This window comes from Lithobates pipiens, unplaced genomic scaffold, assembly GCF_037356315.1.
Source record: "Lithobates pipiens isolate NorthernLeopardFrog02 unplaced genomic scaffold, aLitPip1_a1.2 Scaffold_3, whole genome shotgun sequence".
In the NCBI taxonomy this organism is placed as follows: domain Eukaryota; kingdom Metazoa; phylum Chordata; class Amphibia; order Anura; family Ranidae; genus Lithobates; species Lithobates pipiens.
Genome location: NW_027507790.1, coordinates 147,656,004 through 147,673,331, shown reverse-complemented (window position 1 = coordinate 147,673,331; position 17,328 = coordinate 147,656,004). Strand labels below are relative to the sequence as shown.

Below are 17,328 nucleotides of genomic sequence, written 5' to 3'. Positions count from 1 at the left end.
ACTATAATTCAGAAGTATGGTGCAACAAAAAAAGCAAACGCAAATGTGCAAATGTTCATCAGCAATGAAAAACAATTGTGTCATTTAAAAAAGAAGAAAAAGGTTCCAATCAAAAGATGAAATCTTGTGCAGAGATCATGAAGGGAAGATATGACACCTTCACACGTGTAAATAATCCTCAAATTGTGTTCAGAGGCCAGCCATCACTTGTGGGGTCAACTCTAACCGGAATCGATGGCTACCATTACAACAGCATCTGCGCCGGTGACTTTAAGTCAGACATCCACAGCGTGTTTGAAAGCTTCACCCAATTGCTGCATCAGAAGGCACCTGTCGATGGAGTAAGGCTGGGATAAATAAAGCTCACCAGGAGCCAGAAATTATCTCTAATAGGGTTGTATTTGAATGTGAATCCATGAAATCTTTAAAAACATGTAAAAAATAGCAAATATCTTACCTAGAAAGCCAATGTGTGAGACGTCAGCACCATCAGCTCCGCCCTGATGCGTTTTGTCCAATAGGTCGTTATCAAAGGGTCCTTTAGTGTTGATGTCCACCATCTTTTTGTAGCCTCTCAAAATGTGCCGCTGACATTTTTCTTGGTACAGCCTACAGGAAATGGGACAGCAGCAATCAGCAACTGTAGAGCCAGAAGAGATCGATGAGGGTGCTGTATTGGTGGCAAAAGTAGAAGACTTCAAGACATCTAAGAAACTTAGAACCACTGTGAATGATAGAGAAATTGTAGTATTTCATCACTTGGGGAAACACCACGCCTTAGATCTCCGCTGTTACCGTAAGCAATTTTAACATGTAAAGACTTATAATATATATATCTGTATAGACATATATACAAAAACTCACTCTCAATGAAGATGAAGTATAAGGTAATATGTTTTGTGTTTTGCAGACTCGGGAGGGCCATTACATCTTGGAGAGATTGAGGTATGTTCTTTCCTTAAGCTATACACAAAGATAGCCATCTTTGTTTCCAGCCATATGACTGCCATTTTTTTATATCTCATTTGATTCAGATGAAAATAGCTCTTATTTTTTTTTTTTATATAATTATCCTTCTAGCAGAACTAAAGGTATTAATACTCACCTATCCAATGGCCCCTCGTTGACATTGGCATCTTCTTCTGGTCTTCGGGCCACTTCGTTGACTGGCACCGCATAATGTCACTCCTGTGCAAGCGCAAAAGCCAGTCATCAGGCCTGGGCATTTTATTGCAGAAGAGACATTGCATGTCTCTTCTGCAATAAAAGCCTACCTGCCCACTGTTTTTTTTTACGGTGGAGCTTCAGTTCAGCTTTAACTTGGCATTTTAGCTCTGTGAAATGTAACTTATCAGTTTCTTTAATTCACTTCTAAGTTTGCCACCAACTTTAAATGGCACAGCTGGACCAGACAATGAGTGCTCCAGTTTTAGTAAATCTCCCCCACTGGCACTAAGTTACACTGATATAACTTTTTTTTTTTATCCTATCTAAAATGCACCAACAGGAACCTTTAACCCTAACTATAACTCTAGCCCTGACACTGACCTAGATCAAACCCAGATCTTTTTATTTTTCTTTATTATTTTGTATTTCTTTGCATTTTTTCCATTTAGCAAGGAGGAAAAGATGCAATGGGATTGATTTATTAAAGGGAAAGCAACTTTGCAAAGTGCAGTTGCTCCAGAGCTTAGTAAATGTGCAGAAGTGCTTCTGACTTCCATCATCCAATTATGAGCATAGAAAAAGCCTTTTTTTTTTTCTTTACAAGTGATTAGGTATTTTTTGCATAGTGAAGTTCTACCTCATTTACTAAGCTTTGCGGCAACCACACTTGCGGAGTGCACAGTCTATTTACCTTTAGTAAATCAACCCCAATGCATCTTTCTCTCAATTCAGATCACTTTGAAAGCTAATCAGAGGCTATCACAGCAATCAGGTCATCATGAACCATGCTTTCTGGTTCCAGATTGTTAGTAGTAGATGTGGGGCTCTCCGTGAGCACAGCGCGCTTCTAGCTCCAACATACATACGCATATATGTGGCCCCAGGAAAGAACACCCACTTCAGTGAGGCCACATGTATGTGTAGTCAAGGGCAAGGAGTTAACCTATGTAGCTTTAAAGAGATCCTGCCACCAGACCATTTATTTCATCAACAGTCTTCCCTTATGTCCATTTACAAAACAGGCCTTCTAATGCCGCGTACACACGATCGGACTATCCAGCGGACTTAATCCAGCGGACAAACCGCCGGACTTTGCAGCTGAGGTCCGCCAGACTTTCCGAACGAGCGGACCTGCCCACACACGACCGGACTTTTCCAGCGGGCTAGGTCCAGCTGACAACCCGCCGGACTATGACTAGGACTTTTGAAATGAATGGACTTCCCCACGGACTTGCCCACACACAGAGAAAAGTCTGTTCATTTTGAACGTGGATCCAGGTAGCCGGGACTAGCGAAGGAAGTGAATGTCGCTGCCTCCATCGGCGAGATTGACACCTCGCTAGCCCGTCGCCTGGTATGGATTTATAGGGGAACCCCTATGCCAAAAAAAGGCGTGGGGGTCCCCCCAAGGTCCATAGCAGACCCTTATCTGAGCATGCAGCCCGGCCGGTCAGGAAAGGGGGTGTGGACGGGTGAGCGCCGCCCTCCTGAGCCATACCAGGCCACGTGCCCTCAACATGGGGGGGTACTTTGGGGAAGGGGGGCCCTACTCCCCCCCCACCTCAAAGCACCTTGTCCTTATGTTGATGAGGACAAGAACCTCTTCCCGACAACCTTGGCCGTTGGTTGTCAGGGTCTGCGGGCGGGGGGCTTATTGGAATCCGGGAGCCTCCTTCAATAAGGGGGCCCCCCAGATACTGGCCCCCCACCCTAAGGGAATGAGTATGGGGTACATTGTACCCCTACCTATTCACCTGGTGAAAAAAGTGTAAATAAAAAACCACAAGTTTTTAAAACAATTTATTAGACAGCTCTGGTGGTCTTCTTTTCTTCCGTCTTGGGGGGTCTTGTCGCCAGACTCCTCCGCCATCTTCTGCTAGCTCTTTTACTAGCAGATGAGCCCAACTTTCTTCTTCGTTGTCACCGCCGCCGTGCCGGGGGACTTCTTCCCGCTCTTCTGGGGTCTTGTCCTGCTCTTCGGTTCTTGTGCTGGGCCTCCACTATCTTCTTATAGCTCTTTTACTAGTGTTGGCACGGTCTTCTGTCGCCGCCGCCACCTCCTTCATCTTCTTCTTCCTTGCGATGTTGGCACAACGCTCTCTCTGGCCGCAATGGCAAGGACGCGTTGTGTGGCGACTTATATAGGAACAAGGGGCGGGGTCACCAGGTGATGTCACATGGTGACCCCACCCCCTCATGATGTCACAGTTCCAGCATCCTCCGGGACTGTGACATCATAAGGGGGTGGGGTCACCGTGTGACATCACCCGGTGACCCCGCCCCTTGCCCCCATATAAGTCGCCACACAACGCGTCCCTGCCATTGCGGCCAGAAGAAGAAGAAGAAGAAGGAGGAGGTGGCGGTGGCGACAGAAGATCGGGTAAACGCTAGCAAAAGAGCTATAAGAAGATAGTGGAGGCCCGGCAGAAGAACCGAAGAGCGGGACAAGACCCCGAAGTCGGAGGAAGACCCCCGGAAGGCAGTAGCGACAGCGAAAAAGAAAGCCAGGCTCCTCCGCTAGTAAAAGAGCTAGCAGAAGATAGCGAAGGAGTCCGGCAAGAAGACCCCCAAGACTGAGGAAGAGAAGACCACCGGAGCTGTCTAATAAATTATTTTAAAAACTTGTGTTTTTTTTATTTACACTTTTTTCACCAGGTGAATAGGTAGGGGTACAATGTACCCCATACTCATTCACATAGGGTTGGGGGGCAGGTATCTGGGGGCCCCCTTATTGAAGGGAGCTCCCGGATTCCGATAAGCCCCCCGCCCGCAGACCCCAACAACCAACGGCCAGGGTTGTCGGGAAGAGGCCCTTGTCCTCATCAATGCACCCCCCCATGTTGAGGGCACGTGGTCTGGTATGGCTCAGGAGGGGGGGCGCTCGCTTTTCCCCACCCCCTTTCCTGACCGGCTGGGCTGCGTGCTCGGATAAGGGTCTGCTATGGACTTTGGGGGGATCCCCACGCCGTTTTTGGCATAGGGGTTCCCCTTTAAATCCATACCAGGCGACGTGGCTAGCGAGATGTCAATCTTGCTGATGGAGGTGGCGACATTGACTTCCTTCGCTAGTTCCGTCTACCTGGAGCCACGTTCAAAATGAACAGTCTGTTCATTTCAAAAGTCCGGCAGACTAGCACACAGACGGGAGGATTGTCCGCCGGACTGCCGAGGCTGGCGGACAATTTTGAGTCAAAACTTTTTTCAAAGTCCACCGGACTTTTGGAAAGAAAAAGTCCGCCGGAGCCCACACACAGGCGGATTGACTCTGGTCCGCCAGACCAAGTGCGCCAGATAGTCCAATCGTGTGTACGTGGCATAACTCTTCTCAATGTTTCATAAACCCTTTTCCCCCTACAGTTTAGTACATCTAGAGGTTTTCTGTTGCCCCCTCTGACCCCGCTGTCCTAGTCATTTGCATTATGGTAAATAATAAGAGTCCTTAAAGTGATATTAAAGGCTTTGTAAAAGAAAAAAAAGTTTTACCTACCTGCTTTGTGCAGCGGTTTTGCACACAGCAGCCCCGATCCCCCTCTTCTTGGGTCCCTCGCTAGCACTCTTGGCTCCTCCAGCCTGCGGAGTGCCCTCAGAGCAAGCAACTTGCAATGGGGGCACCCAAGCAGGCACATTCACAAGCCACGGCTCTGCCTGTCCATTTACAGATGAATCTGCAAATTGCCCCCTCCCCCCTCTTCTCATTGGCTCAATCAATGGTTGTGATTTAAGCTTAAGCACTCATTGATCTCCCTCAATAAGGGGGATCGTTGGCGATCTGGTAAGCCTCCTGTGTGGAATCTTTTGGGTGTCACTACTGTTATCTCTGCAATCATCCTTTCTTCAAATTGAAGGACTTTTTTTTATGTTTATGATTGCTGTTCTTGCAGATGAAATCTTCCCAAAGAGTCACTGAGAGCTGTAGAAACTTCACAGAAAAATGTCCACGACTGATGAAAAGAGTTTTGACATGAGTTGAGCTTTAAAGAGGTTGTAAACCTCGAAAAAACAAAAACAAAACAAAGGCATAATGAGCTACTAGCTCATTATGAAATACTTACCTTAGAACAATGCCCTGGATCGGCGTCGGCCTTCTGAGTACAACGTGCCCATCTTCCATTGGAGTTACTTCCGGGTTTGCGGCTCTGGTGCTGTGATTGGCTGGAGCCTTGATGACATCACTCCTGCGCATGCTAGAGCCGCTGGTCACGGCACAACTCCTGAAGAAGCGGCACCAGCGGCCCGTTTCTTCAGTGCGCAAGCACCAATGACGTTGGCAGCTGTGCATATACTGAATATCTCCTAAACTGTGCAAGTTTAGGAGATATTCAAAGTACCTACAGGTAAGCCTTGCTGTAGGCCTACCTGTAGGTAAAAGTGGTGTAACAGGGTTTACAATCATTAAACAGCATTTGCATATGACCTTGTTTTCATGCTTTCTGTAAACAAAAAGAACTTGCAACCTTAGACCCTTTATTCCGACCGTATGTACGTGGCATTACTGTGCGCTCCCAGCACAAAAACAGCTATTCGTCTGGACTAATGATCGCTAGCCAGCAGGACCGATTTCCAATCATGTGTTGTGCTGTGCTGTGCTGTGACTATCACAAATTCTTCCCCCTGAATGAATGAATGAATGAAATACTTGTATAGCGCACAATGCGAACTGAATCGCCTCTAGGCGCTGTGGCAAGCTTTGATCATCTGCTAAAAGAGGAAGGTCTTGAGTTTTTTCCTAAAAGCCAGGTGATTTTCTTCCAGGCGGATGTTGATTGGTAGAGCATTCCATAGCCGAGGCCCTTGGACAGCGAATCTCCGATCCCCCTTGGATTTATACCGGGCTTTGGGCACGAGGAGGAGGTTTTTGTTGGCTGATCGAAGACTGCGGTTTGGTGTGTAATGATTTATTTTCTCCATTAGGTATTGCGGAACTTCTCTATGCACGCATTTGTGGGTGAGGCAAAGGGTCTTGAACGTGATCTGATTTTTTACGGTTAGCCAATGTAAGCTCCTCAGCGAAGGAGAGATTGATTCCCAGGGTTTTTTTCCTGTTATCAGCCTTGCCGCCGTGTTTTGGATCAGTTGTAATCGCGCAAGTTGATATTGTGGTAATCCTATGTAAAACGAGTTTGCTTAGTCCAGTCGTGAATTAATGATTGTTCCAACTACCACTGCTTTGTCATTCTTTGGGATAAAAGGGATGAGTCTGCGAAGCATGCGTAGCAGATGGTGATATCCACTGACTACAGATCCTATTTGCGCATCCATTGACATTTGTGCGTTTAAAATAACCCCGAGACTCTTCGCTTTGGTCTTTGGGGAGATAGTCTGCCCAAAGACGGTTGGTGGAGACCAGGAGGTTTTGGTTGCGGGCTTATGATTTGGGTGTAAGATAAGAAGCTCTGTCTTTGATTCGTTCAGCTGGAGGGAGTTAGTGGTCATCCAGTCCTCTATTGATTTGAGGCAGTTTTCAAGTTGTTGTTGGTGATCTTTTTTTCCATTGATCCGGAAATAAAGTTGCGTGTCATCAGCGTAAGAGTGGAAGCAGAGATCTGAGCATCTGATGATTTGGAGGAGTGGGCGAATGTAAATTTTGAAGAGAACGGGTGATAAAGGAGAGCCTTGAGGGACTCCGCAGGTGACTGCCCGAGTTTCGGAGAGGAATTTTCCTAGTTTCACTGTCTGTGACCGATTTCCTAGGAAGGACGCGAACCATTGGAGATCTATGTCTTGGACTCCGGCTACTTCTGTGAGTCGGACGAGTAGAGTATTGTGATCTACTGTATCAAACTCTGCACTTAGGTCTAGCAGTACGAGGAGACACGGCTCTCCGTCATCTGCTGCTTCGAGGGCGTCATCCCAAATCTTGAGGAGAGCTGTTTCTGTTCCATGACCCGGGCGGAAGCCTGAGTGCAGCGGGTCCAGGAGTTTGTGAGTATCCAGGTGAAGTTGTAGCTGATGTACTACAGCTTTCTCCATGATCTTAGAAATGGTGTTGAGGCTTGTAATTGGCCTACGGTTGTTTGGATCCTGAGGGTCCAGGTTTGGTTTCTTGAGTAGAGGTTTGACGATGCCTTGTTTGAGGATGCTGGGAACAATCCCTTCGTGGAATGATCGGTTTATGAGGTGGGTTATGGTTGGAGCCACGATGTCGGAGCATTCTTTCAGTAGTTTTGTGGGGATGATGTCAATAGGTGAGGTACGGTCACGCAGTTTATTAATGATGTTTTTTGCGGTGTCTACGGTAATTGGGGATAGTGAAAATTTCGGCGGTTGTGGTATGTTGGTGCAGACATCCTCTTTATGTATTTGCTGGCTGAGGTTGGATGTTTTCTTCTGACAAATTGTTTCCCTGATGGTTTTGACTTTATCGATGAAAAAATCTGACAGTTTGTCACAGTAATCCTGGGATTCGCTTTCTGGGGGTTCTAGGCACACCGGATTCATTGATTGATTAACCAGTTTAAACAGTTCCCATGGTTGGTTTGCGGCCGTTGAGATTGTATATGAGAAGTGGTCCTTTTTGGCTTTGAAGATTGCTTTCCGATAATTCTCTGTGAGACCTTTGTAGTTAAAGTGGTTTTCCTCTGTGGTATTTCTTCTCCATGTTCTTTCTGCTCTTCTGCGTTCTTGCTTTAGTACAGCGAGGGAGCTATTAAACCATCCAGAGTTTTTCTTCCTGATGAGAGCCCTGCGTTTTGGTGCTACCGAGACTGCTGATTGCAGCAATGTCCTGTTCAGGGAGTTGAGTGTTTCCTCCATAGAGTGGTTTAAGGTTATTGTAGTTATCTTGTTGGACAGAGTGGATTTGAAGGATTCGGAGTACAGTTTTTTATGCGATCTGATCCAGTGCGTTGTTGTTACAGGTTTCCGTTTTTCGTTGGTGATGTTGGTAGCTATTTTGAATTTGATGGCGTGGTGATCCGTTCATGGCAGAGTTATGTTGTCGAGTATGTTGACGTCAATGTTCTGTTTGAAAATGAGGTCCAGGGTGTGTCCTGACACATGCGTGGGAGTCTTTATCAGTTGCTGGAGACCCAGTTCTTCTAGTTGATTGATGCAGGCAGTCGTGATGGGGTCTTTAGGCTCGTTTGCCCAAAGGTTGAAATCTCCGAGTGCCAGGACATTTTTGAATTTTAGGGTGTGCATTGCAAAGGATTCTGTGAGGGGTGAAAGAAGATTGGACTTTGGTCCCGGTGGTCTGTAGCACAGTATAATATGAGTGGTGTCATGGGGTGTTGGTTGAAGATGTAGCGTCAGGGTTTCCATAAAAGACACTGGGTTCTGAGATGATGGTTTAGTGAGATCCAGGTGACCTTTAAAGATCACTGCTAGGCCTCCTCCTTTTTTCCCTATCCGGTGTTCGGTTAGGATCCTGTAGTTTTCCGGCACCAATTCGGTGAGGATGGTGTTGCAGTCAGAGGTTAACCAGCTTTCGGTGATGAAGAGGCAGTCTACATTGTTCTCGATGATGAAGTCGTGTACTTCCAGTCTATGTTTGACTGCAGACCTGGCGTTAATCAAGGCGCAATCTAATTGTAGTGGTCGAGTAGATGTCTTCCTGTAGTTGGGAGCTGCTTGTCGTCCGGTTTTCAATAGTTGTTCTCTTTGAAGTATTTTTTGTATGGAAGATGGCAATGTGGTGTTGATGTTTCTTAGTCAGTGCAGAACTTCAGCTGAGTATTTGAAGTAGCACATGGTTTGTGGATGCTGTTGATGGTACTATGGGCCTAAGATGATGATCCTGATCAGGGTATTGTTCCTGAGGAGGGGCTAGGTATCAGACTTGCTGCCGTGCTTGAGGCTATTAGCGCGCAAGTTGATCAGGGGATGCCTATATGGATGCGGAAGGAGTTGTTGTATTCGGTTGCTGGCTGTTCCGGCTACCTTTACTTAAGGTGAAGGTCTCCACTCAGAAAAGAAGTCTGGCTGTGATCTGGAATAGTCGTCCTAGGATAGCGTGAAAAATGGAATGGAGGCCGGAGGTAGGGGTATGCTAACCTACGGTTGTTCCTGATTGTTCCAGAGGAAGGTGAAAAAACCCCCTGACAGTAGCAGCCAAACGCACCAGTGGGGCAAAAATTCCTTCCTGACCCCCATAGGCGGTCGGACGGAGTCCCTGGAACAATCACTGGGGGGGGGGGGGGGAGTGGAGGTGCGAGCTTACCTGGCTGCGGTGGTCACCGTTAAACACTCTGGTTCCGGTGAATCTGGCTTGCTGTCAGCCTGACGTTTCTGGAGAGCGGTCTGGTTGCCCCTTGCAGTGGGATCTTTAAAATGGAGGGGAGGATGGAGGTAGGATAGAGGTTAGAGACTCCTGTCTTAACTCCTGTTTTCAACTCCTGGTTATTAACTCTCCACTTTAGTTAAAAAAATCCACTTGTGTTCACAAAATCCACATGCAAGCCACCATCCCTGGGCATTCAGAACTGTTTAACCACTTTGTGCCGGTAGGACGTCCAGGGACGGCCTCGGCTTTCGGTGGTTATATCTGAATGATGCCTGAGGCCACAGACATCATTCAGGTATCAGTATTTTCAGCTGGCTATTCCCTGCACCATAAGAATGATCATAGCGGCTGTTCCATCGCTTGATTGTTTTTACAGGCGGCGCCCCCCCTCCCGCCGCCCTCTGGTGCTTCTACCGACTCACCGCTTCCATCGGTGAGTAGGTCACAGGATCCGCCGGCCCCCGGATAATACCATAGAGATTCTCTATGATCGTTCGGAGGCCGGGCGCGATGTTATGACGTCACGCCCCGGCCTCTGCATTCAAAATAACTGCGCCGATTTGGCTGGGAAGCCGAGATCGATTTCTTTATTTTAGGCTTCCCAGCCTAGAGGTGAGATGTGGGGTCTTATTGACCCCATATCTCACTGTAAATAGGTCAGATCGTGCCATATTCCTATTACAAGGGATGTTTACATTCCTTGTAATAGGAATAAAAGTAATCAATTTTTTTTGCAATTTTGAAGCGTGACATGTTGGGTATCTATTTACTCTGCGTATCTTCATCTATCACATTATGCAAAAAAATCACATCTATCACATTATGCAATAACTTTACTGTTTTTTTGTTTTTTTTAAGCATGAAACGAAACATTTTCGCCATTGTATTCTCTAGGGTCTTTGCTAAAAAAACATATATAATGTTTGGGGGTTCTAAGTAATTTTCTAGCAAAAAAATTATGAATTTTACATGTAGGAGAGAAATGTCAGAATTAGCCTGGATGCGAAGTGGTTAAACAAACTTAGTTTCTGCATCCCTGGACCTTTGGATAATTTATATATATATATATATATATATATATATATATATATATATATATATATATATATATATATATATATATATATATATATATATATATATAAAATGAATTAAATGTAGCCTAGCTGAACCAGTGTAAGATTAAAAAAAAAAATGCATTTAGTTCAGCTTTAATAATAGACCAAAACCCAATGGCCAAGAAAACAGGTACCCATAGCCATAGGTTGTAGGTCAGAGGGAAGACAAATAAAGTTTATGTATCACTTTCATAAAATATCTACAATGATCCTAGTATATTGATTGATCTCTGGGTGAGAGATTGGACACTTTTAAGGAAAGATTGCATAACCTCAAACATTTATGAGATATCGCTTAGGAAATGCAATGTGTTATGGGTGGTGTGGTGATAGAGAACTTAGCAGGAAGAACACACCATGTTATCTCCCTGTGCAGGCTCCATAGATGTTGATATCTTGTGTATTATCAATAACAGCATACATAGAATGACCCTACCCTGCCAAATACATGGGGGCTAGAACTAGCAATACTAGGAATACTAGAACAGCATGACATTTACTGCAGATGACATGTGCATGTCAGATTTAAATAGCTTAGTAAGATTTGTCTTAGGTTACTAACTTACTAACTTATACTAATACTTATACTAATACTAATACTTAGGTATTTAACTTTACAATATATTCACACTATAGTGATAGCTGTAAGAGCCAGCTACAACATTGAAAAAAGAGGGAAAATAATTTTTTACATAATGACAGGGCATACATTTGGAACAAAGTAGCTGTGTTTAGAGGACGTAACAGAACATTTATATAATACACTCTGGGCAGCCTTTCTCAACCTTTTCAACACAGAGGAACCATTGAAAAAATGTCTCAGGGAACCCCTTCTAAAAATTTCTATATCTACAACTCATGATACATTAGTGGGATGGTCAGTTAGAAGAATGCTCCTTATACTCGTGGTCGTTGGGAAAAATTACCGCCTTTATAGATAGGTAAAAAGATCAATTATTTCAGTGGGAACTTATCTGAGCCCCTACTAGAAACCTCTCTAGAGGAACTCTGTGGTTCCATGGAACCCTGGTTGAGAAACCCTGCTCTGGAGGAATGCATATACACTGCAATCTAAATAAATGCAAGGCCATCAGTTTCACATAACATCTCCAATGATGCTTACTAGTAATTAATATTAAACTCTACAAAACTTGACTTTCAGCCATTTTTTTAACAGTTTTTTTTTTTTGTGGATTGAATGCAGAAGCGTTAAAACCCTGGTTTGATCTTATTGCTGTCTGTGACCCTATTAGGGACAATCTCATTTACTTTTTGTCCTGGTGATCACTATAGAGACAGACGTGAGGGAGAATATTTTATTTTACCTTTGAGAGAGGAGTTGGAATTAAATCTTCCAATGATAACAGTTAAAGGTACAGCTGTCCTTTACTTTGGGTTGCCTTCTGCTAAAATCCTGTTGTTTCCAATAGATAAAGGTGAGAAGCGAGAAAAATCATCCCCAGTGGGAAGAACGATTGATAAAAAAATTCTCAGCAGCTTTAACTCTTTAATTCTTCCCCATGTTATTCAAATAAAGGTTTATGCCTTATTTCCACTTTTGGTTACTCTACTGAGTAACAATCTTTTCTCTTTTGCAACCTGAACATACACTGAAGGAAGCTGCATCTAAATTATTCATTTCAGAGCATATTTTTCAATTTCTGAATTATTGCAGTAACAACAAAAATAAGTTTTTGCCTATGAATAACTAAAATGAATTATTTGTCCCATGGAAAACGCTTCTTCCTTCACTTAATCCTCGAACACGCTAATGGCTCCCCCACCCCCCCCCCCCCCCCCCCCGTAAAAAAAAAAAAAAAGACAGCTCATATCAGAGCTACCGTACTAACAATCCGATGTTAGTACAGCAACCTCCCCTGCTGAGTTTTTCTGTCCCCCGCCAGAACACTCCGATCAGTGCTCTCTGCCATTGGCTGAGAGCGCTAATAGGGAGCCGGTCGGCAGCTGGTTTTCTAGCATGCTTCTCTGACAGAAGCCGGACGGCTTCTGTCAGACCGGCTGCCAGCTGATGTCGTCTTATAATCAGACTGAGTGTACTAGGCTTCAGAGACGGTTCACACAGGGGCGACTCGCCAGACGACTTAGCCGCCTGACAAGTCACGTCCCATTCTTTGCAATGGAACCGTTCTAATAGGAGCGACTTAGAAAAGGGTTCCTGTACAACTTATGGGATGACTTCAGGGGACTTGCATTGACTTCTATACAGAAGTCATTTTGCAAGCCGCCGCTAAAGTCGGATCCCGGTCGCCTGAGGCATTCCCGCTGCAAGTCGTGCTTCAGTGTGAACCCACACTCACACTCCAGTGCTCTGTGCTGGCTGAGCTGAGTAGCAGACCCCCCCCAGCATAAGTGTCCTTCCATAGACTTGTATGGCAGAGGAAGAGAGGCATGTCTGACTAGGTCTGTTACCGAGTGCTGATTACTGAGTACACATGGTCAGCATTCTAACTGGACAGCACACATATTTAGACTTCTTGCAAAATACTGTAAAAGGAATTTGGAAGAAATACTTTGAAAATGGGGGTTGTCTGTTTGACTCATGATCTATTTCTGACTCCTATTAGGGCTTTAACCACTTAAGAGCTGCCCTATAGCAGTTTTACTGCTACAGGGCAGCACCTCTCCGCCAGATAACATATATACAGTGAGGGAAAAAAGTATCATAAAAGTATTTGCCCACTGACAAAGAAATAATCGGTCTATAATTGTAATGGTGGGTTTATTTCAACAGTCAGAATAGCAACAAAAATATCCGGAAAAACACATTTAAAAAAAGTTATACATTGATTTGCATTTTAATGAGTGAAATACATATATGATCCCCTATCAATCAGCAAAATTTCTGGCTCCCAGGTGTCTTTTATACAGGTAATGAGCTGAGATTAGGAGCACTCACTTAAGCTGGCCATACACCATACAATTTTCTTATTCAATTTCCTGTAGATTTACCTTCAACTGTGTAGTACAAGGGCCTGCCTGATTGCACACAAATTGAAAGTGTTTAGATTTGACCTCATATTATATGGTTTTGGTAAATCTAAAGGAAATCTACAGAAGAAAATTGTATAATGTATGGCCAGCATTAAAGTGAGTGCTCCTAATCTCAACTTGTTACCCGTATAAGAGACACCTGTCCACAGAGGCAATCAGATTCCAATCTCTCCACCATGACCAAAACCAAAGAGCTGTCCAAGGATGTCAGGGACAAGATTGTAGACCTACACAAGACTGGAATGGGCTATAAGACCATCGTCAAGCAGCTTGGTGACAGGGTGACAACAGTTGGTGGCATTATTTGCAAATGGAAGAAACACAAAATAACCCAATCTCTCTCAGTCTGGGGCTCCATGCAGGATCTCACCTCGTGGCATTTCAATGATCATGAGAACGGTGAGGAATCAGCCCAAAACTACACAGAAGAATCTTGTCAATGATCTCAAGGCAGCTGGGACCATAGTCACCAAAAAAAACAACTGGTACCACACTACGCTGTGAAAGACTGAAATCCTGCAGCGCTCGCAAGATCCCCCTGCTCAAGAAAGCACATGTACAGGCCCGTCTGAAGTCTGCGAATGAACATCTGAATGATTCAGAGGGGAACTGGGTGAAAGTGTTGCGGTCAGATAAGACCGAAATCGAGCTCTTTGGCATCAACTTAACTCATCGTGTTTTGAGGAGGAGGAATGCTGCCTATGACCCCAAGAACACCATCCCCACTGTCAAACATGGAGGTGGAAACATTATGCTTTGGGGCTGTTTTACTGGTAAGGGGACAGGACAACTTCACTGCCTCAAAGGGACAATGGACGGGGCGATGTACCGTCAAATTTTGGGTGAGAATCTCCTCCTTCCAGGGCATTGAAAATGGGTTGTAGATGGCTATTCCTTCATGAAATTGACCCAAAACACATGGCCAAGGCAACAAAGGAGTGGCTCAAGAATAAGCACATTGAGGTCCTGGAGTGGCCTAGCCAGTCTGCAGACCTTAATCCCATAAAAAAAATGTGGAGGGAGACGAAGGTTTCAATTACCAAAAGTCAGCCTCAAAAACCTAATCACTTGATTAGTATCGGCAAAGAGGAATAGGACAAAATCCTTCCTGAGATGTGTGCAAACCTGGTGGCCAACTACAAGAAATGTCTGACCTCTGTGATTGCCACCAAGTACAAAGTAATGTTTTGCAAAGGGGTCAAATACTTATTTCACTCATTAAAATGCTAATCAATTTATAACTTTTTTGAAATGCGTTTTTCTGGATATTTTTGTTGTTATTCTGTCTCTCACTATTATAATAAACCCACCATTAAAATTATAGACTGATAATTTCTTTGTCAGTGGGCAAATTTACAAAATCAGCAGGAGATCAAATACTTTTTTTTCCCTTAGGCTGCGTACACACGCGGGGACTGTTCGCTCAACTTTGTCCGTCAAACAGTTTCAGCAAACAGTCCGCTCAAAATTAGCATGGACGGACTTGCCCACACACGATGAACGAACAGTTTGCTGAAACCGTGCGCGATGACGTGAACGGCACGTACGACGGGACGGAAAATACGACGTCCTATACACTGCATTACAACTTTCGGCGTGTAAATCCTTTCTGAGCATGCGCGGAACTTAGTTTGACGAACAAGCCTACACACGAGGGGACTGTTCGCTGAAACCAAGTTTCAGCGGACAGTTTTTCGGAATTTCCGAAAAACTTTGTTCAGCAGACTGTTCGCTGAAACTGTCCGCTGAAAGCCCACACACGAGCGGACTGTCCGCCCAAACACTGTTCAGCGGACAAAGTTGGGCGAACAGTCCCCGCGTGTGTACGCGGCCTCACTGTATACGTGATCCAGCTCTTCTGAGGAGGGAGCGTGCATGCGGGCCACCGGCGGTTTTCTACCGCTGTGATACTGAGACAAAGAGGCAGAGCGGCAGTTTGCCTATGTAAACAAATCAGATCGCTGTTCTGTCAGTAGGGAAGGCATGCATCCTGTGTTTCTGCAAAGCAGGGACATGGATCCATGCCTTCCCTTAGTAAAAGCACCTACTACACTGTAGAAAAAACACAGGCCAGGTACATCCCTTTGATCTCCCCCCTAATGTTTACTCCTTCCCAGCCATTGTCATTAGTACAGTGGCAGTGCATATTTTTTAGCACTGTGTCAGAAGTGTCGTTAGTGTCTGAATGTCTGCTGCAAAATAGCAGTCCCGCTATAAGTTGCTAATCAACACCATTACTAAAATAAATAAAATAAAAATAACTAAATGTATCCCATAGTTTATAGACGTTATAACCTTTTAGCAAACCAATCAATATATGCTTATTGGGATTTTTTTTACCAAAAATATGTAGCAGAATACCTATTGACCTAATTCTATGATTTTACATTTTTTTTATTGGATATGTTTTATAGCAGAAAGTAAAACATTTTTTTTTTGTTTGTTTTTTTAATTGTCTTTATTTAGTTTATAGCGCAAAAAATAAAAAGCACAGAGGTGATCAAAATACTACCAAAAGAAATCTCTATTTCTGGGGAAAAAAAAGGATATCAATTTTATTTGGGTGCATTGTTGCATGACCGCGCAATTGTCAGTTAAAGTAACGCAGTGCCGTTTTCGCAACAATTGGCTTGGTCATGATGGGGGTAAACTTTTCTGGAGGTCAAGGGTTAATAAATGAAAATATTTTTTTAAGGATTGACACCCTGTCTCTGTTTGTTTTCAGGATATCGATGGACGGGCTTGTGTCATTTGTCCTTGGCACAAATTTAAAATAGTCTTGGAAAGCGGTGAAGGCCTTTATCAAGGAGTTGACTCCCGTGAGCCCAAAAGAACCAAAAAATGGTTCTCTAAAGGAGTGAAGCAGCGGACTCACAAAGTGACTGTCAGAAATGGTGGTGTCTATGTTACGCTATCCGATACTAGCAATATGTGGTGTGACTCTGATACCTATGCAAAAGAGAAGTTTATTGACCAGTCTTGCCCAGATCCAGTAACATAAGCTTGTATTTACAATTGCCATTGTCATTTTTCTTGTATTTATTCTGTTTGTGATCCTTTATATTCAGAGGTACTAACCCAGTATATGTACTGATATTCAGAGGTACTAACCCAGTATATGTACTGATATTCCGAGCTACTAACCCAGTATATGTACTGATATTCAGAGGTTCACATGCATCGATCTAAATATATAAAAAAGCATAATACAATTTATTCCAGGTTTGTTATTTTATCCTGACGTGTGCTGCTCACCTATGACTTGCCCAGTTTCTAGTCTCTCTCTCCTGGCCATTAGGCTCGGTTCGCTCTTGTGCGATCCTTGCAAATCCACTGCAGGTTCTTGCAACGCACCCGACTCGCGCGGCAGTTCACACTGCCATATGCAAACTGCGGGGAGTGTCAATACATTGTTAATGACACCCCCATTTCAGCTCACATATCGCACTGCGAGCTGTCAGTTCGGACATGAATTGGATTGCATGGGTGATCCGATTCTGGTGCGGACCAAAAAAGGGGTCCTGGGCGAGTTTGGACCGAACGTGATGCAATATTAGCCATACTATCAGTTTGGCTGATATCGCATTGCACGAAAATCGCATGTGATTTGCAGTGTGGTGCGAATCGCATGCACTCTTGCAGAGTGTAGTAGTATGAACCGGCACTTAAAGTAAAGCTGTCTTCTAGCTGTCATGTTGATCTTTATCTTCAGTACTTTGAGTCACTGACACAAGAAAAATATGCAGAAGATATTTAATATTTACCAATCCTGCTGCTTGTGCTGCTGATGCCTCTGTAATTGAAGTATCT

At 44.3% G+C, this 17,328-nt stretch overlaps 1 protein-coding gene across 2 annotated transcripts in view; it reads left to right on the top strand.

Annotated features, from left to right (window-relative positions):
- The window catches only part of RFESD (Rieske Fe-S domain containing), a 278,054-nt gene extending 261,320 nt beyond the window's left edge, over positions 1-16,734 (top strand). For both annotated transcript variants that reach the window (XM_077462380.1, XM_077462379.1), the window contains exons 2-4: positions 609-796; positions 911-945; positions 16,244-16,734. In XM_077462380.1, the coding sequence (XP_077318506.1) occupies positions 619-796; positions 911-945; positions 16,244-16,519 (489 nt within the window). In that variant the 5' untranslated portion in view covers positions 609-618 and the 3' untranslated portion in view covers positions 16,520-16,734. The remainder of the gene's footprint in view (positions 1-608; positions 797-910; positions 946-16,243) is intronic.
- The last annotated feature ends 594 nt before the right edge of the window (positions 16,735-17,328 follow it).